The sequence below is a fragment of the Coregonus lavaretus genome, assembly GCF_964263955.1.
Source record: "Coregonus lavaretus genome assembly, chromosome: 30".
NCBI classification, from domain to species: Eukaryota; Metazoa; Chordata; class Actinopteri; order Salmoniformes; family Salmonidae; genus Coregonus; species Coregonus lavaretus.
In genome coordinates this window covers 8,373,039-8,392,094 of record NC_140017.1, presented here as the reverse complement: position 1 = coordinate 8,392,094, position 19,056 = coordinate 8,373,039, and the positions used below count along the sequence as shown (strand labels likewise).

Here is a 19,056-nt window from a genome sequence, read left to right as displayed (position 1 = left end):
GGCCTTGCTCACACCACCACACCGTTATATAATGCCTGGCAAAAGTATTCATCCCCCTTGGCGTTGTTCCTATTTTTTTGCATTACAACCTGTAATTTAAATGGATTTTTATTTGGATTTCATGCAATAGTCCAAATTGGTGAAGTGAAATGAAAAAAATCACTTGCTTCAAAACATTCTAAAAAATAAATAACGGAAAAGTGTTGTGTGCACATGTATTCACCCCCTTTGCTATGAAGCCCCTAAATAAGATCTGGTGCAACCAACTACCTTCAGAAGTCACAATAAAGTCCACCTGTGTGCAATCTAAGTGTCACATGATCTGTCACATGATCTCACTATATATACACCTGTTCTGAAAGGCCCCAGAGTCTGCAACACCACTAAGCAAGGAGCACCACCAAGCAAGCAGCACCATGAAGACCAAAGAGCTCTCCAAACAGGTCAGAGACAAAGTTGTGGAGAAGTACAGATCAGGGTTGGGTTATAAAAAAATATCTGAAACTTTCCCACGGAGCACCATTACATCCATTATAAAAAAATTGAAAGAATATGGCACCACAACAAACCTGCCAAGAGAGGGTCGCCCACCAAAACTCATGGACCAGGCAAGGAGGGCATTAATCAGAGAGGCAACAAAGAGATGGATGATAACCCTGAAGGAGCTGCAAAGCTCCACAGCGGAGATTGGAGTATCTGTCCATAGGACCACTTTAAGCCGTACACTCCACAGATCTGGGCTTTACGGAAGAGTGGCCAGAAAAAGCCATTGCTTAAAGAAAAAAATAAGCAAACTCGTTTGGTGTTCGCCAAAAGGCATGTGGGAGACTCCCCAAACAAATGGAAAAAGGTACTCTGGTCAGATGAGACTAAATGTCTGGCGCAAACCCAACACCTCTCATCACCCCGAGAACACCATGCCCACAGTGAAGCATGGTGGTGGCAGCATCATGCTGTGGGGATGTTTTTCATCGGCAGGGACTGGGAAACTGGTCAGAATTGAAGGAATGGTGGATGGCGCTAAATGCAGGGAAATTCTTGAGGGGAAACCTGTTTCAGTCTTCCAGAGATTTGAGACTGGGACGGAGGTTCACCTTCCTGCAGGACAATGACCCTAAGTATTCTGCTAAAGCAACACTCAAGTGGTTTAAGGGGAAACATTTAAATGTCTTGGAATGGCCTAGTCAAAGCCCAGACCTCAATCCAATTGAGAATCTGTGGTATGACCTAAAGATTGCTGTACACCAGCGAAACCCATCCAACTTGAAGGAGCTGGAGCAGTTTTGCCTTGAAGAATGGGTAAAAATCCCAGTAGCTAGATGTGCCAAGCTTATAGAAACATACCCCAAGAGACTTGCAGCTGTAATTGCTGCAAAAGGTGGCTCTATAAAGTATTGACTTTGGGGGGTGTGAATATCTATGCACGCTCAAGTTTTCAGTTTTTTTGTCTTATTTCTTGTTTGCTTCACAATAAAAAATATTTTGCATCTTCAAAGTGGTAGGCATGTTGTGTAAATCAAATGACACAAACCATCAAAAAATCAATTTTAATTCCCGGTTGTAAGGCAACAAAATAGGAAAAATGCCAAGGGGGGTGAATACTTTCACAAGCCACTGTAAGTGATGGCACTATGGTCTGCAACACCTGGGTAGCATCTAGAATATCCGCACACATCCATCCTCATTACAGACCAGTGCCACGGGAGTGTTTGGAATGGGTCATTTGGGCAGACGAGAGGAGAGCAGAGAAGAGTGTGGAGGCTATGGCTCATTTCTGCCAGGAAGCTTTAGAACTTGAATTAATCTCCTCACTCCGCATCTCAGTGATGGGTACAGGCAAACCCATACACACACAAGTGCACACACACACACACACACAAGTGACAAATTAGCAGTGGTTTACACAGGCATTAACACCAGGGAACATGTTTGACTGGCCATTAGGAGGGCAAATTCACTGTTAAAACTGCTACACTGCACAGGGTCTGCTCTCTCTCTCTCTCTCTCTCTCTCTCTCTCTTGATCTCCCTCAATCTGTGCATAATAATAATGACGGCAGATATTTATACCGGTTGTAAAGCGCTGGTAGAACATTCCTATGTCATAGCCTAGGGCAAGCCGTAGGTCAAACAAACACATGCAAAATTCTATAAATCAGCACTGGTAAGGTCAGATATACCAGAGAGTAAACTGACTGCATTCATGATTATCCAATGTGCATGGTGTTACTTATTTTTACATCAATGGGACTGGATTGGGTAACACTTTATTTTGATAGTCCATCTGTAGACGCTCAACAGACTATCAGTAACATTTCAACTTTCTACTAACCCTAACTCTAGCTCTAACACTAAACTTAACTCTAGCCGTAACCATAACCCTAACCCTTACCCTAACCCTTATTCTAAACCTAACCCTAACTGTAGCTTGCTAACCTTAGCAAGCAGTTGCTTATCAACAGATATATGGATTTCACATGACTGGGAATACAGATATGCATCTGTTGGTCACAGATACCTTTAAAAAAAGGTAGGGGCGGGGATCAGAAAACCAGTCAGTATCTGGTGTGACCACCATTTGCCTCATGCAGCGCGACACATCTCTGTCGCATAGAGTTGATCAGGCTGTTGATTGTGGCCTGTGGAATGTTGTCCTACTCCTCTTCAATGGTTGCGCGAAGTTGCTGGATATTGGCGGGAACTGGAACACGCTGTCGTATACATCGATCCAGAGCATACCAAACATGCTCAATGGGTGACATGTCTGGTGAGTAAGCAGGCCATGAATGAACTGGGACAATTTCAGCTTCCAGGAATTGTGTACAGATCCTTGAGACATGGGGACATGCATTATCATGCTGAAACATGAGGTGATGGTGGTGGATGAATGGCACAACAATGGGCCTCAGGATCTCGTCACGGCATCTCTGTGCATTCAAATTGCCATAGATAAAATGCAATTGTGTTGGTTGTCCATAGCTTATGCCTGCCCATACCATAACCCCACCGCCACCATGGGGAACTCTGTTCACAACGTTGACATCAGCAAACTGTTCGCCCACACGAAGCCATCATACACGCTGTCTGTCATCTACCTGGTACAGTTGAAACCGGGATTCATCTGTGAAGAACTCACTTCTCCAGCGTGCCAGTGGCCATCAAAGGTGAGCATTAACCCACTGAAGTCGGTTACGACGCCGAACTGCAGTCAGGTCAAGACCCTGGTGAGGACGACGAGCACACAGATGACCTTCCCTGAGACCGTTTCTGACTGTTTGTGCAGAAATTCTTCGGTTGTGCAAACCCACAGTTTCATCACCTGTCCGGGTGGCTGGTCTCAGACGATCCCTCAGGTGCAGAAGCCGGATGTGGAGGTCCTGGGCTGGTGTGGTTACACGTGGGCTGCGGTTGTGAGGCCGGTTGGACGTACTACCATATTCTCTAAAACGACGTTGGAGGCGGCTTATCGTAGAGAAATTAACATTCTCTGGCAACAGCTCTGGAGGACATTCCTGCAGTCAGCATACCAATTGCACGCTCCCATTTAACTTGAGACATCTGTGGCATTGTGTGGCCTTTTATTGTCCCCAGCACAAGGTGCACCTGTGTAATGATCATGCTGTTTTGATCAGCTTCTTGATATGCCACACCTGTCAGGTGGATGGATTATCTTGGCAAAGGATAAATGCTCACTAACAGGGATGTAAACAAATTTGTGCACCAAATGTTTGATAAATTAGCTTTTTGTGCGTATGGAACATTTCGGGGATCTTTTATTTCAGCTCATTAAACATGGGACCAACACTTTACATGTTGCGTTTATATTTTTGTTCAGGATAGTGTGTTGATAGTATAACCATCTGTAGACCATCTTCAGATGGAAAATCCGGACTATCCAAATAAAGTGTATCCCTGGATTGTTTATAGGCTACCTTTGGTCAACAGCAATGGCCTAAATTCAACATAAATGGTCTCTATTAGAATATTCAAAGAAGTGTACTACCTTAACCAAACCGCAACCCTTATTCCTAACACTAACCTTAAAGGGCGACTGCACTTCCTGATTCGGACTGATTTTAGATTTGATTCATTAAGAAATGCTAGTGGCCATGACTGAATTCTAACACGAGTTGGTTTCGGGGTGTGGTTTGATGTGGGAGTCTTGTGTGTTTGTTCGCAGGTGGGAAGAGTTAGAGAAATTATTTAGACAATTAGCTTCAGTCGGCTGGTGTGCGACCGTGGCAAATAAGCTTTTATTTTGGATAGGCTATCTCTGGGGCTAGTCAGGAACCGTCAATAAATTACACAATGTAAATGAGACAACCTTTTAGTTTTCTCATTAAATGCTTTCAATATTTAAATTTGAATTTCTACAATTTAAAGTTGGTTTGAGGTTTTTAGTTATTGAAATTGAGCTATTGTAATTTAAAAAATATTGTCCCATGTACACAGTGTAAATTACCGATGGTCCGTAACTAGCCGCATAGGGATATCCAAAATTAACCCACATTTACCACAGGCATTATGATCGAGTTGCCAAAGAGGCGAAGCAAGAGGGTTTACCCCACACAAAATCTGTCCATGTTAAGAGATCATTATTATTAAGTGAGGAGTTTTTGCATGGGGAGCAGTGAGAGAGTGTTGAATTTAGTCAAGATAAAAAGGAATCGCTATTTGATATGTGAGGCTTGATCTAATAGAAGTTTCTTAATGCTTAGGTTGTTACGAGTGTACTGATATAAGTGACATCCCGGCAACTTTGAGAAAATACACTTTATATCGGAGTTGTCCTTGTTGAAAATCGAGATGGTCTATGCATATTCATGAGGCTAGCATCTTACTCTCCATTCAATACAGGCGGTTGATGTCAACACCCCTCATCGAATATACAAAAAAGTATTCAAATAACGAGATGTATCCACCAATCCAGAGGGGAATGGGCGGACAATGAATCCCACTGTTAGGGCGGAGATCCAAGCATTTTGTCATTTTATCAGCGAGGAAGAGGCGAAGTGACAAGGATAACTGGGCCCAAAATCTGTCTTCTCCAGCAGGTGGCGTTTATTCACATTTTTTTAGTTCACCAAGCGAGGAGTTTTGAGAGAGGTCAATGAGAGAGTGTCGAATTTGGTTAACAAAAAATGTAATGGCTTATTTGCTACGTGTAGCTTATTTGATGAAAATAAGTTTCATAATGCTTAGGTTGTTACGAGTGTACTAATATAAGTAGGACACATGACATGCCGGCAACTTTGAGAAAAAACACTTTATATCTGAGTTTTGCCTGTTGATACACACGTATCTGCCCTCTCATTGGCTAGAATGGTACCACCTGATCTTGCCTCCTCCCAACTGCCTTCCATTTTTGAAGGCATTTATTTTCATTGTTATAGCGGCCACTTAAGTATTTGGTCAATATAATAGATAATCTGTAATTATATCCAGTATCTCTGGTCGCATGCAGCTGCACTCCGAAATGATGGTTAATTGTGTGCTGCCAGCTGTGGGAAGGTTTGAAACAAACCCAACCTTAATTTTGTTTTGATGCAGTCACAACCACAAGTCTCATAAAACTCAGTTTTGGACGAGACTGACTTCATGACCAACATTATCCTATTTACAGTGCAATCGGAAAGTATTCAGACACCTTGACTTTTTCCACATTTTGTTACGTTACAGCCTTATTCTAAAATGTATTACATTGTTGTTGTTTTTCCTCATCAATCTACACACAATACCCCATTATGACAAAGTGAAAACAGGTTGTTAGAAATTTTTGCAGATGTATTAAAAATAAAAAACAGAAATACCTTATTTACATAAGTATTCAGACCCTTTGCTATGAGACTCGAAATTGAGCTCAGGTGCATCCTGTTTCCATTGATCGTCCTTGAAATATTTCTACAACTTGATTGGAGTCCGCGTGTGGTAAATTTTGAATAGATTGAACTCTTTAGCCTGAATACCAAGCGTCACATCTGCAGGAAAACTGGCACCATTCCTACGGTGAAGCATGGTGATGGCAGCATCATGCTGTGGGGATGTTTTTCAGCGGCAGGGACTACGAGACTAGTCAGGATAGAAGGAAAGATGAATGGAGCAAAGTACAGAGAGATCCTTGATTAAAACCTGCTCCAGAACGCTCAGGACCTCAGACTGGGTTGAAGGTTCACCTTCCAACAGGACAACGACCCTAAGCACACAGCCAAGACAACGCAGGAGTGGCTTCGGGACAAGTCTCTCAATGTCCTTGAGTGGCCCAGCCAGAGCCCAGACTTGAACCCGATCGAACATCTCTGCAGAGATCTGAAAATAGCTGTGCAGCGACGCTCTCCATCCAACCTGACAGAGCTACAGAGAAGAATGGGAGACTCCCCAAATACAGTTGTGCCAAGCGTGTAGCGTCATACCCAAGAAGACTCGAGGCTGTAATCGCTGCCATTTTCTCAATTTCACTGTTCTTTCTCTCCCACTCCCCAGTAAGCTCCAACCTCTCCTTTTCCATCTCTCCCTTTTCCATCTCTCATCCCTTCTTCTGTTGTCCATGCAGGCACAGAATCCTCCTCTTTTCTCATTCCAGAGCCTCTATCGCTTTCTTTCTCTCTCAGCTCAAGCATCCACTCCTCTGCTGCCTGCGTGCTCCTCCTCTTAATCTCCTTCTCCTTCATCCATCTTTCCCCCGTTGATCCCAGAGGCTTCGTAGGCCAGCCTTGGCCTTTGTCCATCTGCCCCTGTCTTCCGTCCAGGCTACTAGGGTCTGATTCCTCTCCTGGTCTGCTTTGGCCAAAGCTGTCTCCAAACCATTTCTTATGAGGTTCCATCCATTCCTCTCTCTCACCCTCTCCTTCTCCACCCTTTCATTCTCAGCTAACAGTCTCTTCTTGTTCTCCACTGTCACCTCCCATAACCACTGCACTTTCTCTCTGTTTGTCCAACACCTCTCGCTGCCTTTCATTCTCAGCTAGTGGGTTCGATTCCCACGGGGGGCCAGTATGAAAAATATAAAAAACAAAATAATGTATGCACTCACTAACTGTAAGTCGCTCTGGATAAGAGCGTCTGCTAAATGACTAAAATGTAATGTAAATGTGTTCTCCATGGTCAACTTCCCTATCTTGGCCAAGTGCAGTGTTCTGCATTGTCACCTTTGTCATCTTGACTTCTATATTTTCTTTGTCTGCAACTAAGCTTTCTCTCAACATTTCTCTCTCTTTCATTCTAAGCTAACAGCTTAGTACTCTCCACTGTCACCTCTCCTAACGTGTCCAAGTTCAGTATGTTCTGAACCTTCAGCTTTGCCATCTTGAGCTCCATCTTTTTCTGTCTGACACTGTGCTTTCTCTCTGTTTCTCAAACAACTCTCTCTCTAGCTTCCATTGGTAGTGGTGTACCTCAATAGAAGCCTCAGTCTCTCTGATCTGTCTCAGCAACTCTTCAATTAGCCTTTCTCTTTGCTCTGGTTCCACCCTCACCTTATTGACTTCCTCCAACACCTCTCTCTGCAGCTTCCATCGGTTGTGGTCTACCTTGTTACAAGTCTCAATCTCCTTTCTCATTCTCAGCTTCCATTTCTCTTTGTCTTTCTTTCTGTCATTCCTCCCTCACCTTGTTGCCTTTCTCCATCTCACTGACCCCTCTCTGCATGGAGAAACATGTATTAATATGTATGAGAAATATGTATATATATATATATATATACACATATATATATATATATATATATATATATATACATATATTCAATTATTTCCTTAACTTTCTGACCATGCCAGATTTCAAACTTCAGTTACCCTCCTGATAATTCGTAAAATCTAGTAAATGCTAGTGAGTAGGCCTACTTTTACTGATTTACATAAAAGTCTGAAACATTTTTACACATTAAGGCTATTATTTTTTGACCAGCTGTTGGCCGGATTCAGTCTCCAGATTCAGTCTCACCTCTGCGAATTCTGTCCAATAACAAAGAGTTTAAAAAGTATACACTTGAGAAGTTATGGTTTAGTGAATGGATACAGTTTTTTTCGTTGGTCCTTCTGGTTGTTGTAACATTCTAGGGTTCTAATATTTAGCCAAGGAATGTAGCCTTATTGTTGCATCATAATGAGATTGGAATTGTGGCTTGAATTCTGTATTCTGGCCAAAAACCTCTGAATTCTAAACATTTTTAGAACGATATTTAAAACATTCTTAATGATCTTATACATGGAATGACACAATTCTAGCCCATGGATGAGGTATCAGATTAATAAATAATTCCTTCACAGGCAAAGAAATTAGGTCTATTTCAAATAGATTCAAAAGAAAAATGACTTTAAGTAATTAAATGTCTCAGATATGTTTTTGTTTTTTAAAATAGTTATATAGGCTATAGTACACTATGGTTCGTCACTGGGCTTCTTGAAGGTGGTCTCCAGAGTGGTCCTTGTGATTCATCCATAGGCGGCCCTGCCTCTTAATGTTTTATTGGTAGTGTAATGGTTAGAGAAAAGAAAGCGGAAAAAGATTGTGCCATATGTAAATTATGAAACATTTGAAAACCTACCAAAATCACCTCGGAAAAACGGACGGTCTATGAAACATGTATAATTTCTAATAAATTATCTGACCTAAAGTAGTACATTTAACAATCTCGGAGACTGAGAGCGAGAAAGAATGAAAGTGTGAGAGAGAGAGAGAGAGAGAGAGAGAGAGAGAGAGAGAGAGAGAGAGAGAGAGAGAGAGAGAGAGAGAGAGAGAGAGAGAGAGAGAGAGAGAGAGAGAGAGAGAGAGAAAAGGCTACGCGTGGGCGAGACAGAGCGAGAGAGAGAGCAGAAAGTGACACACGCACTAACCACTTTATCATTAGCTGTCAGACAGATGCGTGCGACAGTCGGAGAATTTGAGTTTCAGAGGAAGGACATAATACTATAGCGTTTGCACTGTCGCTAACGGGGACTGTAGGATAGACTGATCAAAAAATAAGGAGTGGCAGTCGATATTTGTCGCAAGTTGAGAGCCGTCTGGTAAGAGTTGAGAGCTTGTTTCGTTCCTATACACAGTGTTTATTTATTACTCATGAATGTGAATATCGTTTGAACTGCCCTTACCTCGATTCTGGGTTCTATAGGCATAGATAAACATTTTGCGCAATGGAGCCCTAAATAGTTGCATGTTTTCTTTAAAAATAGGACTTAGAACCGTTTTTATACCTTGGAGACTTTGGAAACTTTATAGAAGAGCAACAAGAGGAATTTTGGTGAACTCCACTGAATCACACTGACTCAGCAATGTCATCCCATTGGTCACAGATGTCAGTTCAAGGTCTAGTTTTGATTTACATTTGGTTGAGTTGTCAACTAACTTGAATTCAACCTAAATCAACAAAACATTTCATTGGATTTAGGTCAAAGGTTGGGTGAAAAAAAGACATAATTCCCTTATGTTGATGACTTTTTTCAAATCAAATCAGTTTTCCAGGTTGATTCAAGGTCATCAGATAAAATTATTGGGTTGAAATGATGTGGAAAGAACGTTGATTCAACCAGTTTTTGCCCAGTGGAATGGGTCCTAACACTTACCCTAGCCTCTTCTGCTGCCGAAAAAGGGTGACTTCAAGAGCTTGAGGGGGCACACCACAATACTTACAGCCTGACACACAGCACACACACACACACACACACACACACACACACACACACACACACACACACCCACCCACACACACACACATACACACACACACACACACACACACACACACACACACACACACACACACACACACACACACACACACACACACACACACACACACACACACACACACACACACACACACACACACACACACTGAACCTCCAGTCATGCTGTCGAACGAGAGCTGCGAGAACAGCACCCATATCCACACGAACGGGAACCCGGTGGTGAGCACAGTGATGTTCATCCTGGGGGTGATGGGGAACTTCATTGCCCTGGCCATCCTAGGGGTCCACCAGAAGGAGCGGCGCACCAAGTCCTCCGTCTTCTGCATCCTGGTGACGGGGCTGGCCCTGACAGACCTGCTGGGAACCTGCTTCCTTAGCCCCCTGGTGTTTGTGTGCTACGCCCGCCAGCGATCCCTGCTGGGGCTCACTGGGGACCAGGGACTCTGTGGCCTCTTCGCCTTTGCCATGACCTTCTTCGGCCTGGCCTCCATGCTCATCCTGTGTGCCATGGCCGTGGAGCGCTGCCTGGCCATCAGCCACCCCTATTTTTACTCCAAGTGTGTCCGACGCAGCTTCGCCAAGGTGGCCCTCCTGCTCATCTACATCTTCACCTGCGCCTTCTGTGTTTTGCCATTCTTTGGCTACGGCCGCCACAAGCAGTACTGCCCCGGCACGTGGTGCTTCATCAAGATGGAGGCGGCGGGCGAGGGGGCGGACGAGGAGAGGAAGGTTCTGGCGTTCTCGCTGTCCTACGCCTCGGTCATGGCGCTGCTGATCGTGGCAGTGTTTGTGTGCAACGGCTCGGTGATCGTCAGCCTGTGCCGGATGCACCGCAGCCAGATGACACGCCGTGGTTCGGTGGTGAACGGAGGGAGGAAGAGGAGGATGAGTCTGGGCTGGTTCGGACAGGGGGAGGAGGAGATGGACCACCTGATGCTGCTGGCCTCCATGACGGTCATCTTCGTTGTCTGCTCTTTGCCGCTCACTGTGAGTTGACCTCTGACCTCTCTATGTCTGACCCATATCCATGTGTGTTTGTTGTTGTGTGTGTTTGTTTATGTGTGTGCATGTTTTTGTGTGCGTACGTGTGGCCCCTGGCTATGTGACACACGTTCTGTGACTTATCATCTGTGACTCAAACTCTCAGTGTGACTGTCACTGTATTTACTCACTTTTCCTGTGACTGACTGACCTCTTTCTTTGACTAACTCTGAGTCTTTGACTCTTTGCGTCTCTTCAATTGTCTTATCCTCTCTGTCTGGATCTCTCTGTATGTGATTCTGTCTGATACCTAGTCATGACCCTACAGTACACTGTCATACTGTAGCTATTAGACATTCAAAACCACTTCTCTCAGCTCCTGATCTCACTCTATGCACACATAATGTTAGCATTCTGTGTAAACAGAATGTTAGATCGCTTTGGTGTCTTGATATTGAAGTGAAAATAAGAACCGCATTGCTTTTGAGGAAGTATCAGATGTGGGAGAAACCATTATTCCAAGGAAACTGTTTCAAAAAATAAGCGGGGCCAGTCTCCTCTCCTATACTCCCATGGGGCCGTTCGTTATGACATATCCACCACCCAGAGAGGTTTATCCCTTGGTTGCGTAACCAGACAATCATTATTTGGATCGTAAATAAAACCGGCCGTTTATGTTTTGCTCCTCTAATTGAGAGGTGTGTGCTAAACCTGCCAGCCCTGGAGGACTGGATCTGGCCCCTCCCTTCCCAGAGGGCTGTTGGGCGGGTCTCTGCTTGGGCTATCCCTACCTGTGGGTGCTGTTCACTGGGTTTGACACTGAGCTGGGGAGGCACCCTCCTGTCTCTGTCCCTTCTGGCTGTTACTACCACACAAACACACACATACTATATACACACGGACACACACACGGATACACAGACACACGGACATACATATGGACATTTGTTGAAATACTGATAAAGTGAGGGTTGAAACCAAAACAATCTATGTTTTGCTGAAAGTCACTGGTTGAGTGTAAAGATATATGCCTGCTATCCTTGATTACACACTAAATAAGCTTGCCAGTTTCCTTTGATTTAAGTTCAATCATTGATTTGTGCTACTAAGTACAGTTGAGTAATGACATTCCAGATGCCAAAGTAGTTAAAGAGTAACTACAAGTAATGAGGGTAATTGACTGGAACGTCAACTGTTGCCCTTTTCTTTGAGTCATTCAAAACCAACTGTCTCCCTGAGGTCTCTCTGCTGCCTGTGGGTTATACTCCATGATGAGACAGAAAGTTGACAGAGGTTTTGAAGGAACTCTCTTAATGCAATCTCAGTCAGGATCTGTGGTTGATACCTTAGGGAAATATAAAGGCACGTCCTGACTCCTGAGTCACTTCTTGGACCAGATGGTTTCCTCCACCCTCCAGCAATGATTTGGCATACTTGTTCAAATTAAAATCTAACCAAATACTACTAAATGTGTTGATACAGTCAGTTTGATTCACATGCAGATGGTAAGAAAGATTCCCCTGCAGGTTGGGCCTGAGCCTGTGATACCTGATCAGGGCCGGCTCCAGGCGTAAGCGACATAAGCGGTCGCTTAGGGCCCCATGCCGCTAGGGGGCCCACAACCCCCCCCCAAAAAATATATATTTATTTTTAGAAGAAAAAAAAGGGAACTCAGTCTGGGTCTCAACTTACTGTTGAGAGTTAGAATAGTAGAATACACAAGGTGCAAGTTCGAAATTTGGTTGAGCGTCAGCAATTTTTCTCTTGTTATGTCGGTCACTGACAGTCAGTCAATTAGCCATGTCAACAACAAAAAAATGTTGATTGGTAAGTTAGTCTAGCCAGCTATCTAAACTTGCAGTAATCATGGCTGAATAGCGACCAGGCACGCAGAGCACGTACCCAAGGGCCCTGACCTTCAGGGGGCCCCCATTGATTTTGTTAGTCACTTTCATTCAGATATCATGGCAAAATGGAGGGGGGAGGGGGGGAGCGCCCCTGCCTAAGGGAAATCATTTAAGCCAGGACACATCCTGAGTGTCACATCGAGGCCGTTAATCTGGTGAATAATTGAATAGCCTGTTTATTAAGGATTCACCCAACTGACTGACTCATACACCACCTCCAACATGCCACACTGCCGGTGTGTGTGTGTCTGTGTGGTGTGTGTGAGGGGGGTGTATGTACTGTACGTGCGCACGTGTGTGTGTGTGTGTGCATGCGTGTGTATGTATGTGAATGTGAATATGAGTGTATGAGAGCGAGGTAATGGAGGAGTGTGTATAGGATGAGATGAGTGCAGCTCAGCCCAGTGCATGTCAAGGCAGTAGTCTCTCTCTCCGCTCAGCTAAGCACAGCTGCTTGGCCTACAGCCCCAGTCCTGTAGTTAGGATGTGGGGTTAGAGCGTAAGACTGCATGCCTTTCTGGAGTTGAAAGACTGTTGGAACATGATGGAAACCTGAGCAAGAGGACATGCAGGATGGAGGAAAGAAACGACTATAGTTTCTGTAATTCCCTCTTTAATATGGTAGAGTGGCAATAGGATAGAGAGTCTAGTTTACGTAATACGCTAACCACTTCTGTCAATACTGAGCACACATACACACAGTACAGACTCACAGGCACGCCGCCGTCTCTCTGTCCAGTTCTTATTAATGGAATGCAAACACAGTAATGTAACACTATACAGTAGAGCACAATGCTAGGCGCTGAAGAATAGATGCTTTTCTCTCAGCGGTCTGCTTTTAGCACCACCACAAGTAATGTAATCTAGTGAGGCTAGCTGGAACAAGTGAATGTGAGAGAGATGGAAAGAAGAGATAAATATGGTGCATTTGGCTGATAAGAGGAGGATGAGTTTGCTTTCAGTCTGTCTACTCTGCAAGGGATGGATGGCGTGAGGGAGGGAGGAGAGAGAGGTTGAAAACCAGAAAGAGAGAGAGAGAGATGAGGAGCCAGCTGAACTGATGCTGCTTGATACAGTGTAGGGCATTTCTGTATAAAAGGCTCCATGACCACTAACGTGAAGTTCATAGGAGCATATCAAATTTGGTGTCAAATGAAAGCTAAGAGTCTATTTAAAAAATAAAATAAAAGGCATATATCAATTATTCAACCATTTTCCATCCTAAAAATGTGGAATAAGGAAAGGCTTTCTGGTCAAACAGATGGAAAAGGGCTCTTGCCTTCTGTAAGTTTAAGAAATATTGCCTAGTGTCTTGTCATTCTGTCACCAAAAATAATGAAAGTTTACAGAAGTAACAAGTAAAGGTAGACATAACAATTAGTTCGTGTTTTTACGGAAAGCAATTTGGTTTATGATTTATTAAGTGATTAAAATGTGTCATTCTGTTTCCAAATCAGTAACAGAATGACAGCAACTGAATTGGCTACAATGGGAATTCACAGTTGGGTGACCTGCTACTATCCTCTCTTCCACTGGCATTCTGTTATGCTCTGCTCATAACTGTTTTCTTTCTCTTTCTGTCGCAGGGTGGTCAAAGCAAGAGTGTCTCTTCTCTCTCTCCAGTTAATGTTACCTCTCCTAGCTCTAACTGACACCTACCCATGAGCCCCTTTTCTTTCCATTTACTGTAACCAGACCTTTCACCCACTGAGCACCGACTGACACTGGACGTACATGAAGGTAGAAAAGTAGTCAGTAAAAAATTTGGTCAGTTAAAATCTGAACCAAACCAAAGCCCACTGAATCAACAATGTTTCCACGTCGTTTCAACAGTTTAATAAAATCAATATCATGTTGAATATATGTGGAAAACTGATTGGATTAGCAAAAAGTCATTAATATAAGGACATTTCGTATTTTTTTCACCCAACTTTTAACCTAAATCCAATGTCATATAGATTTTTTTTGTTGATTTCATGTTGAATTCACATTAGTTGACAACACAATCAAATGTAAATAACAATTTTTATTTCAACTGGTGTCTGTTTCACAAGTTTGGACAGCACAGTACAGAACAGTACAGTACAGTATAGAAAAGTAGAGTAGAGTATAGGTCAGTACAGTACAGTACAGTAAAGCACACTAGAGTAGAGTACAGTATCATTTACTGTATGGTACTGTACTGTACAATACAGTACTATACTCTACTCTACTGTGCTATGCTGTGTTGTGCTGTGCTGTACTGTATTCTACTGTGCTGGTCTGTGATGTCCACACTTGTGAAACATAGACGTTTATGATTGGTACAGATTTGGTCCAGTCCGGACCAACCAAATTTGGTCTTGTTTGGGGGCGGAGCTCATTAGAATAATAGCCAGTGTGTAGAATAATACCCAAACATGCAAAGGAGGATATTACATTTTTCTACCTTCATGTACCTATTCAGGATACATCACCATGAAGAGAATGACTTTCATAATTATGACCCATGATGCAATTCTGTTACCATCATTCTGTTATTGCAGGGGTGTTAAACTCATTCCATAGAGGGCCTAGTGTCTGCAGGTTTTAGTTTTTTCTTTTCAAGACCTAGACAACCAGGTGAGGGGCGTTCTTTACTAATTAGTGACCTTAATTCATCAATCAAGTACAAGGGAGGAGCAAAAACCCGCAGACTCTTGGCCCTCCTTGGAATGAGTTTGACAGGTGTTATCGGATGTTAATCCACTTCACTTACTGTAGTTCAATAACCAAAAGTGATTTTTTCTAACTTAAGGTGTCATATCATAGCTGACGCCCCATTCTTTCTGCAGACATCTTTGAATCTTAATTCGGAGTAAATATACAGTGGGGTAAAAAAGTATTTAGTCAGCCACCAATTGTGCAAGTTCTCCCACTTAAAAAGATGAGAGAGGCCTGTAATTTTCAGCATAGGTACACGTCAAATATGACAGACAAAATGAGAAAAAAAAATCCAGAAAATCACATTGTAGGATTTTTAATGAATTTATTTGCAAATTATGGTGGAAAATAAGTATTTGGTCACCTACAAACAAGCAAGATTTCTGGCTCTCACAGACCAGTAACTTCTTCTTTAAGAGGCTCCTCTGTCCTCCACTCGTTACCTGTATTAATGGCACCTGTTTGAACTTGTTATCAGTATAAAAGACACCTGTCCACAACCTCAAACAGTCACACTCCAAACTCCACTATGGCCAAGACCAAAGAGCTGTCAAAGGACACCAGAAACAAAATTGTAGACCTGCACCAGGCTGGGAAGACTGAATCTGCAATAGGTAAGCAGCTTGGTTTGAATAAATCAACTGTGGGAGCAATTATTAGGAAATGGAAGACATACAAGACCACTGATAATCTCCCTCGATCTGGGGCTCCACGCAAGATCTCACCCCGTGGGGTCAAAATGATCACAAGAACGGTGAGGAAAAATCCCAGAACCACACGGGGGGACCTAGTGAATGACCTGCAGAGAGCTGGGACCAAAGTAACAAAGCCTATCATCAGTAACACACTACGCCGCCAGGGACTCAAATCCTGCAGTGCTAGACGTGTCCCCCTGCTTAAGCCAGTACATGTCCAGGCCCGTCTGAAGTTTGCTAGAGTGCATCCAGAAGAGGATTGGGAGAAAGTCATATGGTCAGATGAAACCAAAATAGAACTTTTTGGTAAAAACTCAACTTGTCGTGTTTGGAGGACAAAGAATGCTGAGTTGCATCCAAAGAACACCATACCTACTGTGAAGCATGGGAGTGAAAACATCATACTTTGTGGCTGTTTTTCTGCAAAGGGACCAGGACGACTGATCCGTGTAAAGGAAAAATGAATGGGGCCATGTATCGTGAGATTTTGAGTGAAAACCTCCTTCCATCAGCAAGGGCATTGAAGATGAAACGTGGATGGGTCTTTCAGCATGACAATGATCCCAAACACACCACCCGGGCAACGAAGGAGTGGCTTCGTAAGAAGCATTTCAAGGTCCTGGAGTCTCCAGATCTCAACCCCATAGAAAATATTTGGAGGGAGTTGAAAGTCCGTGTTGCCCAGCGACAGCCCCAAAACATCACTGCTCTAGAGGAGATCTGCATGGAGGAATGGGCCAAAATACCAGCAACAGTGTGTGAAAACCTTGTGAAGACTTACAGAAAACGTTTGACCTGTGTCATTGCCAACAAAGGGTATATAACAAAGTATTGAGAAACTTTTGATATTGACCAAATACTTATTTTCCACCATAATTTGCAAATAAATTCATTAAAAATCCTACAATGTGATTTTCTGGAATATTTTTTCTCATTTTGTCTATCATAGTTGACGTGTACCTATGATGAAAATTACAGGCCTCCCTCATCTTTTTAAGTGGGAGAACTTGCACAATTGGTGGCTGACTAAATACTTTTTTTCCCCACTGTAGATATTTAACAGAATTTTTGGAAAACGCGGTCACATAAAAAACTGAGGGAGATTTTACCGTCATTCTGTAACCAAACTTTCCATCTGTACTGTTCTTTGAGTAAATTTATTTTTGGAAAGTTTTCAGTGGAAATTGTTCAAAGTAGTCCCTGTGCATAGAGTTGTATGGTTTGTTTAACTTTGCAATACAGTGAAAAATAGGAGTCCCAGCTTAATTCTGTTATTGTGCACTAGTTTCTGCGTGTAATAGTGGTTAGAATCAGTCTTGTTCCCCAACAGTAAATTTAATCCAGACAGAAAATGTGGTTGTTTAATTAACATTACAGGCTCAGACCAATGATGATGGAGTCTGTAGGTTTTTATAATATTTGCTTTGTGGTTTACTGAGGAGGGACTTTTTCAGGTGTGAAAAGGTGAAAGGTACAACAATATATGACATAACAGGACTGCAGACATTGCACCAGCTGACACAGTCAGCAGCTGCGTGCAGTATGGTAATTTGCTAGGCCTCTCAGCGCTGTTCATATGGCCTTCAATTCCCTTTCACCCTGCTTGATTTACATCCTGCATGTGGTTGTGTAAAGCGTTTGTGACACAGAGCAGAATAGATTGGTATCATTAAACGATCGCCCTTGCCGCTCTGAGGGCTATTGTATGTCACTGTGGCTGATCTATCACACCAAGATGTGATAGCGTTTTGGGAGAAGGTTGTGTTTGTATGTAATACATCTGTCTGATGTGTATAAGAGCTGAAGTCCTGTTCACTGATGAACAATCGATGGTCTGAGTCTTTTATCGATCTGATTGTAAATGTCATTGGTCATTTACAGTGCCTTACAAAAGTATTCAGACCCCTTTGATTTCTTCACATTTTATTGTGTTAGAAAGTGGGATTAAATGGATTTAATTGTGATTTTTGGTCAACTATATACACAAAATACTCTAATTTTAAAGTGGAAGATTTTTTTGATTAAAAAAAAAGATTACTAAAAAAATGAAAAGCATAAAATATAGTCGTTACATAAGTATTCAGCCACTTTGCTTAAGCTATCCTAAATTAGTTCAGGTGTAAAATGTTTCTTAACAAATCACATAAAAAGCTCACTCTGTGTGAAATAATAGGGGTTGACATGATTTTTAAATGCTATATATGGAATTGTTTTAAGAACTTCATACCCAGGATCATTTTGCTATTTGATTTAGAATTTTAAGACCGCTTGAAGTATCCCCCAAAAAATATTTGATGAAAATGTTTATTTGACCTTATTGCTATTATCCCATATAAACACATTGAATAACAGATTCACTACATGGAACAACAGATATAATCTTAAGGAAGTTTGTTCTGAAGTGTCTGTCCTATATCTGAGCGATATAAGAAACATCAGGAAACATTTGTATTTAACCCCTTATTTTTGGCACTAAACAGTCTCCATATACAGTTGAAGTCGGAATACATTTAAACTCAGTTTTTCACAATTCCTGACATTTAATCCTAGTAAAAATTCCATGTCTTAGGTCAGTTAGGATCACCACTTTATTTTAAGAATGTGAAATGTCAGAATAATAGTAGAGAGAATGATTTATTTCAACTTTTATTTCTTTCATCACATTCCCAGTGGGTCAGAAGTTTACATACTCTCAATTAGTATTTGGTAGCATTGCCTTTATATTGTTTAACTTGGGTCAAACGTTTCGGGTAGCCTTCCACAAGCGTCCCACAACAAGTTGGGTGAATGTTGGCCCATTCCTCCTGACAGAGCTGGTGTAACTGAGTTAGGTTTGTAGGCGTCCTTGCTCACACACGCTTTTTCAGTTCTGCCCACAAATGTTCTATAGGATTGAAGTCAGGGCTTTGTGATGGCCACTCCAATACCTTGACTTTGTTGTCCTTAAGCCATTTTGCCACAACTTTGGAAGTATGCTTGGGGTCATTGTCCATTTGGAAGACCCATTTGTGACCAAGCTTTAACTTCCTGACTGATGTCTTGAGATGTTGCTTCAATATATCCACATAATTTTCCTTCCTCATGATGCCATCAATTTTGTGAAGTGCAC

At 42.5% G+C, this 19,056-nt stretch overlaps 1 protein-coding gene across 1 annotated transcript in view; it reads left to right on the top strand.

The window, feature by feature from the left end:
* Window positions 1-9,841: 9,841 nt before the first annotated feature.
* Window positions 9,842-19,056, top strand: part of LOC311105567 (prostacyclin receptor-like) — a gene marked incomplete at both ends in the record, with an annotated part of 48,501 nt that continues 39,286 nt past the window's right edge. Inside the window, one exon of the mRNA XM_084147752.1 lies at window positions 9,842-10,669. Coding sequence (XP_084003878.1) covers window positions 9,842-10,669 — 828 coding nt within the window. The remainder of the gene's footprint in view (window positions 10,670-19,056) is intronic.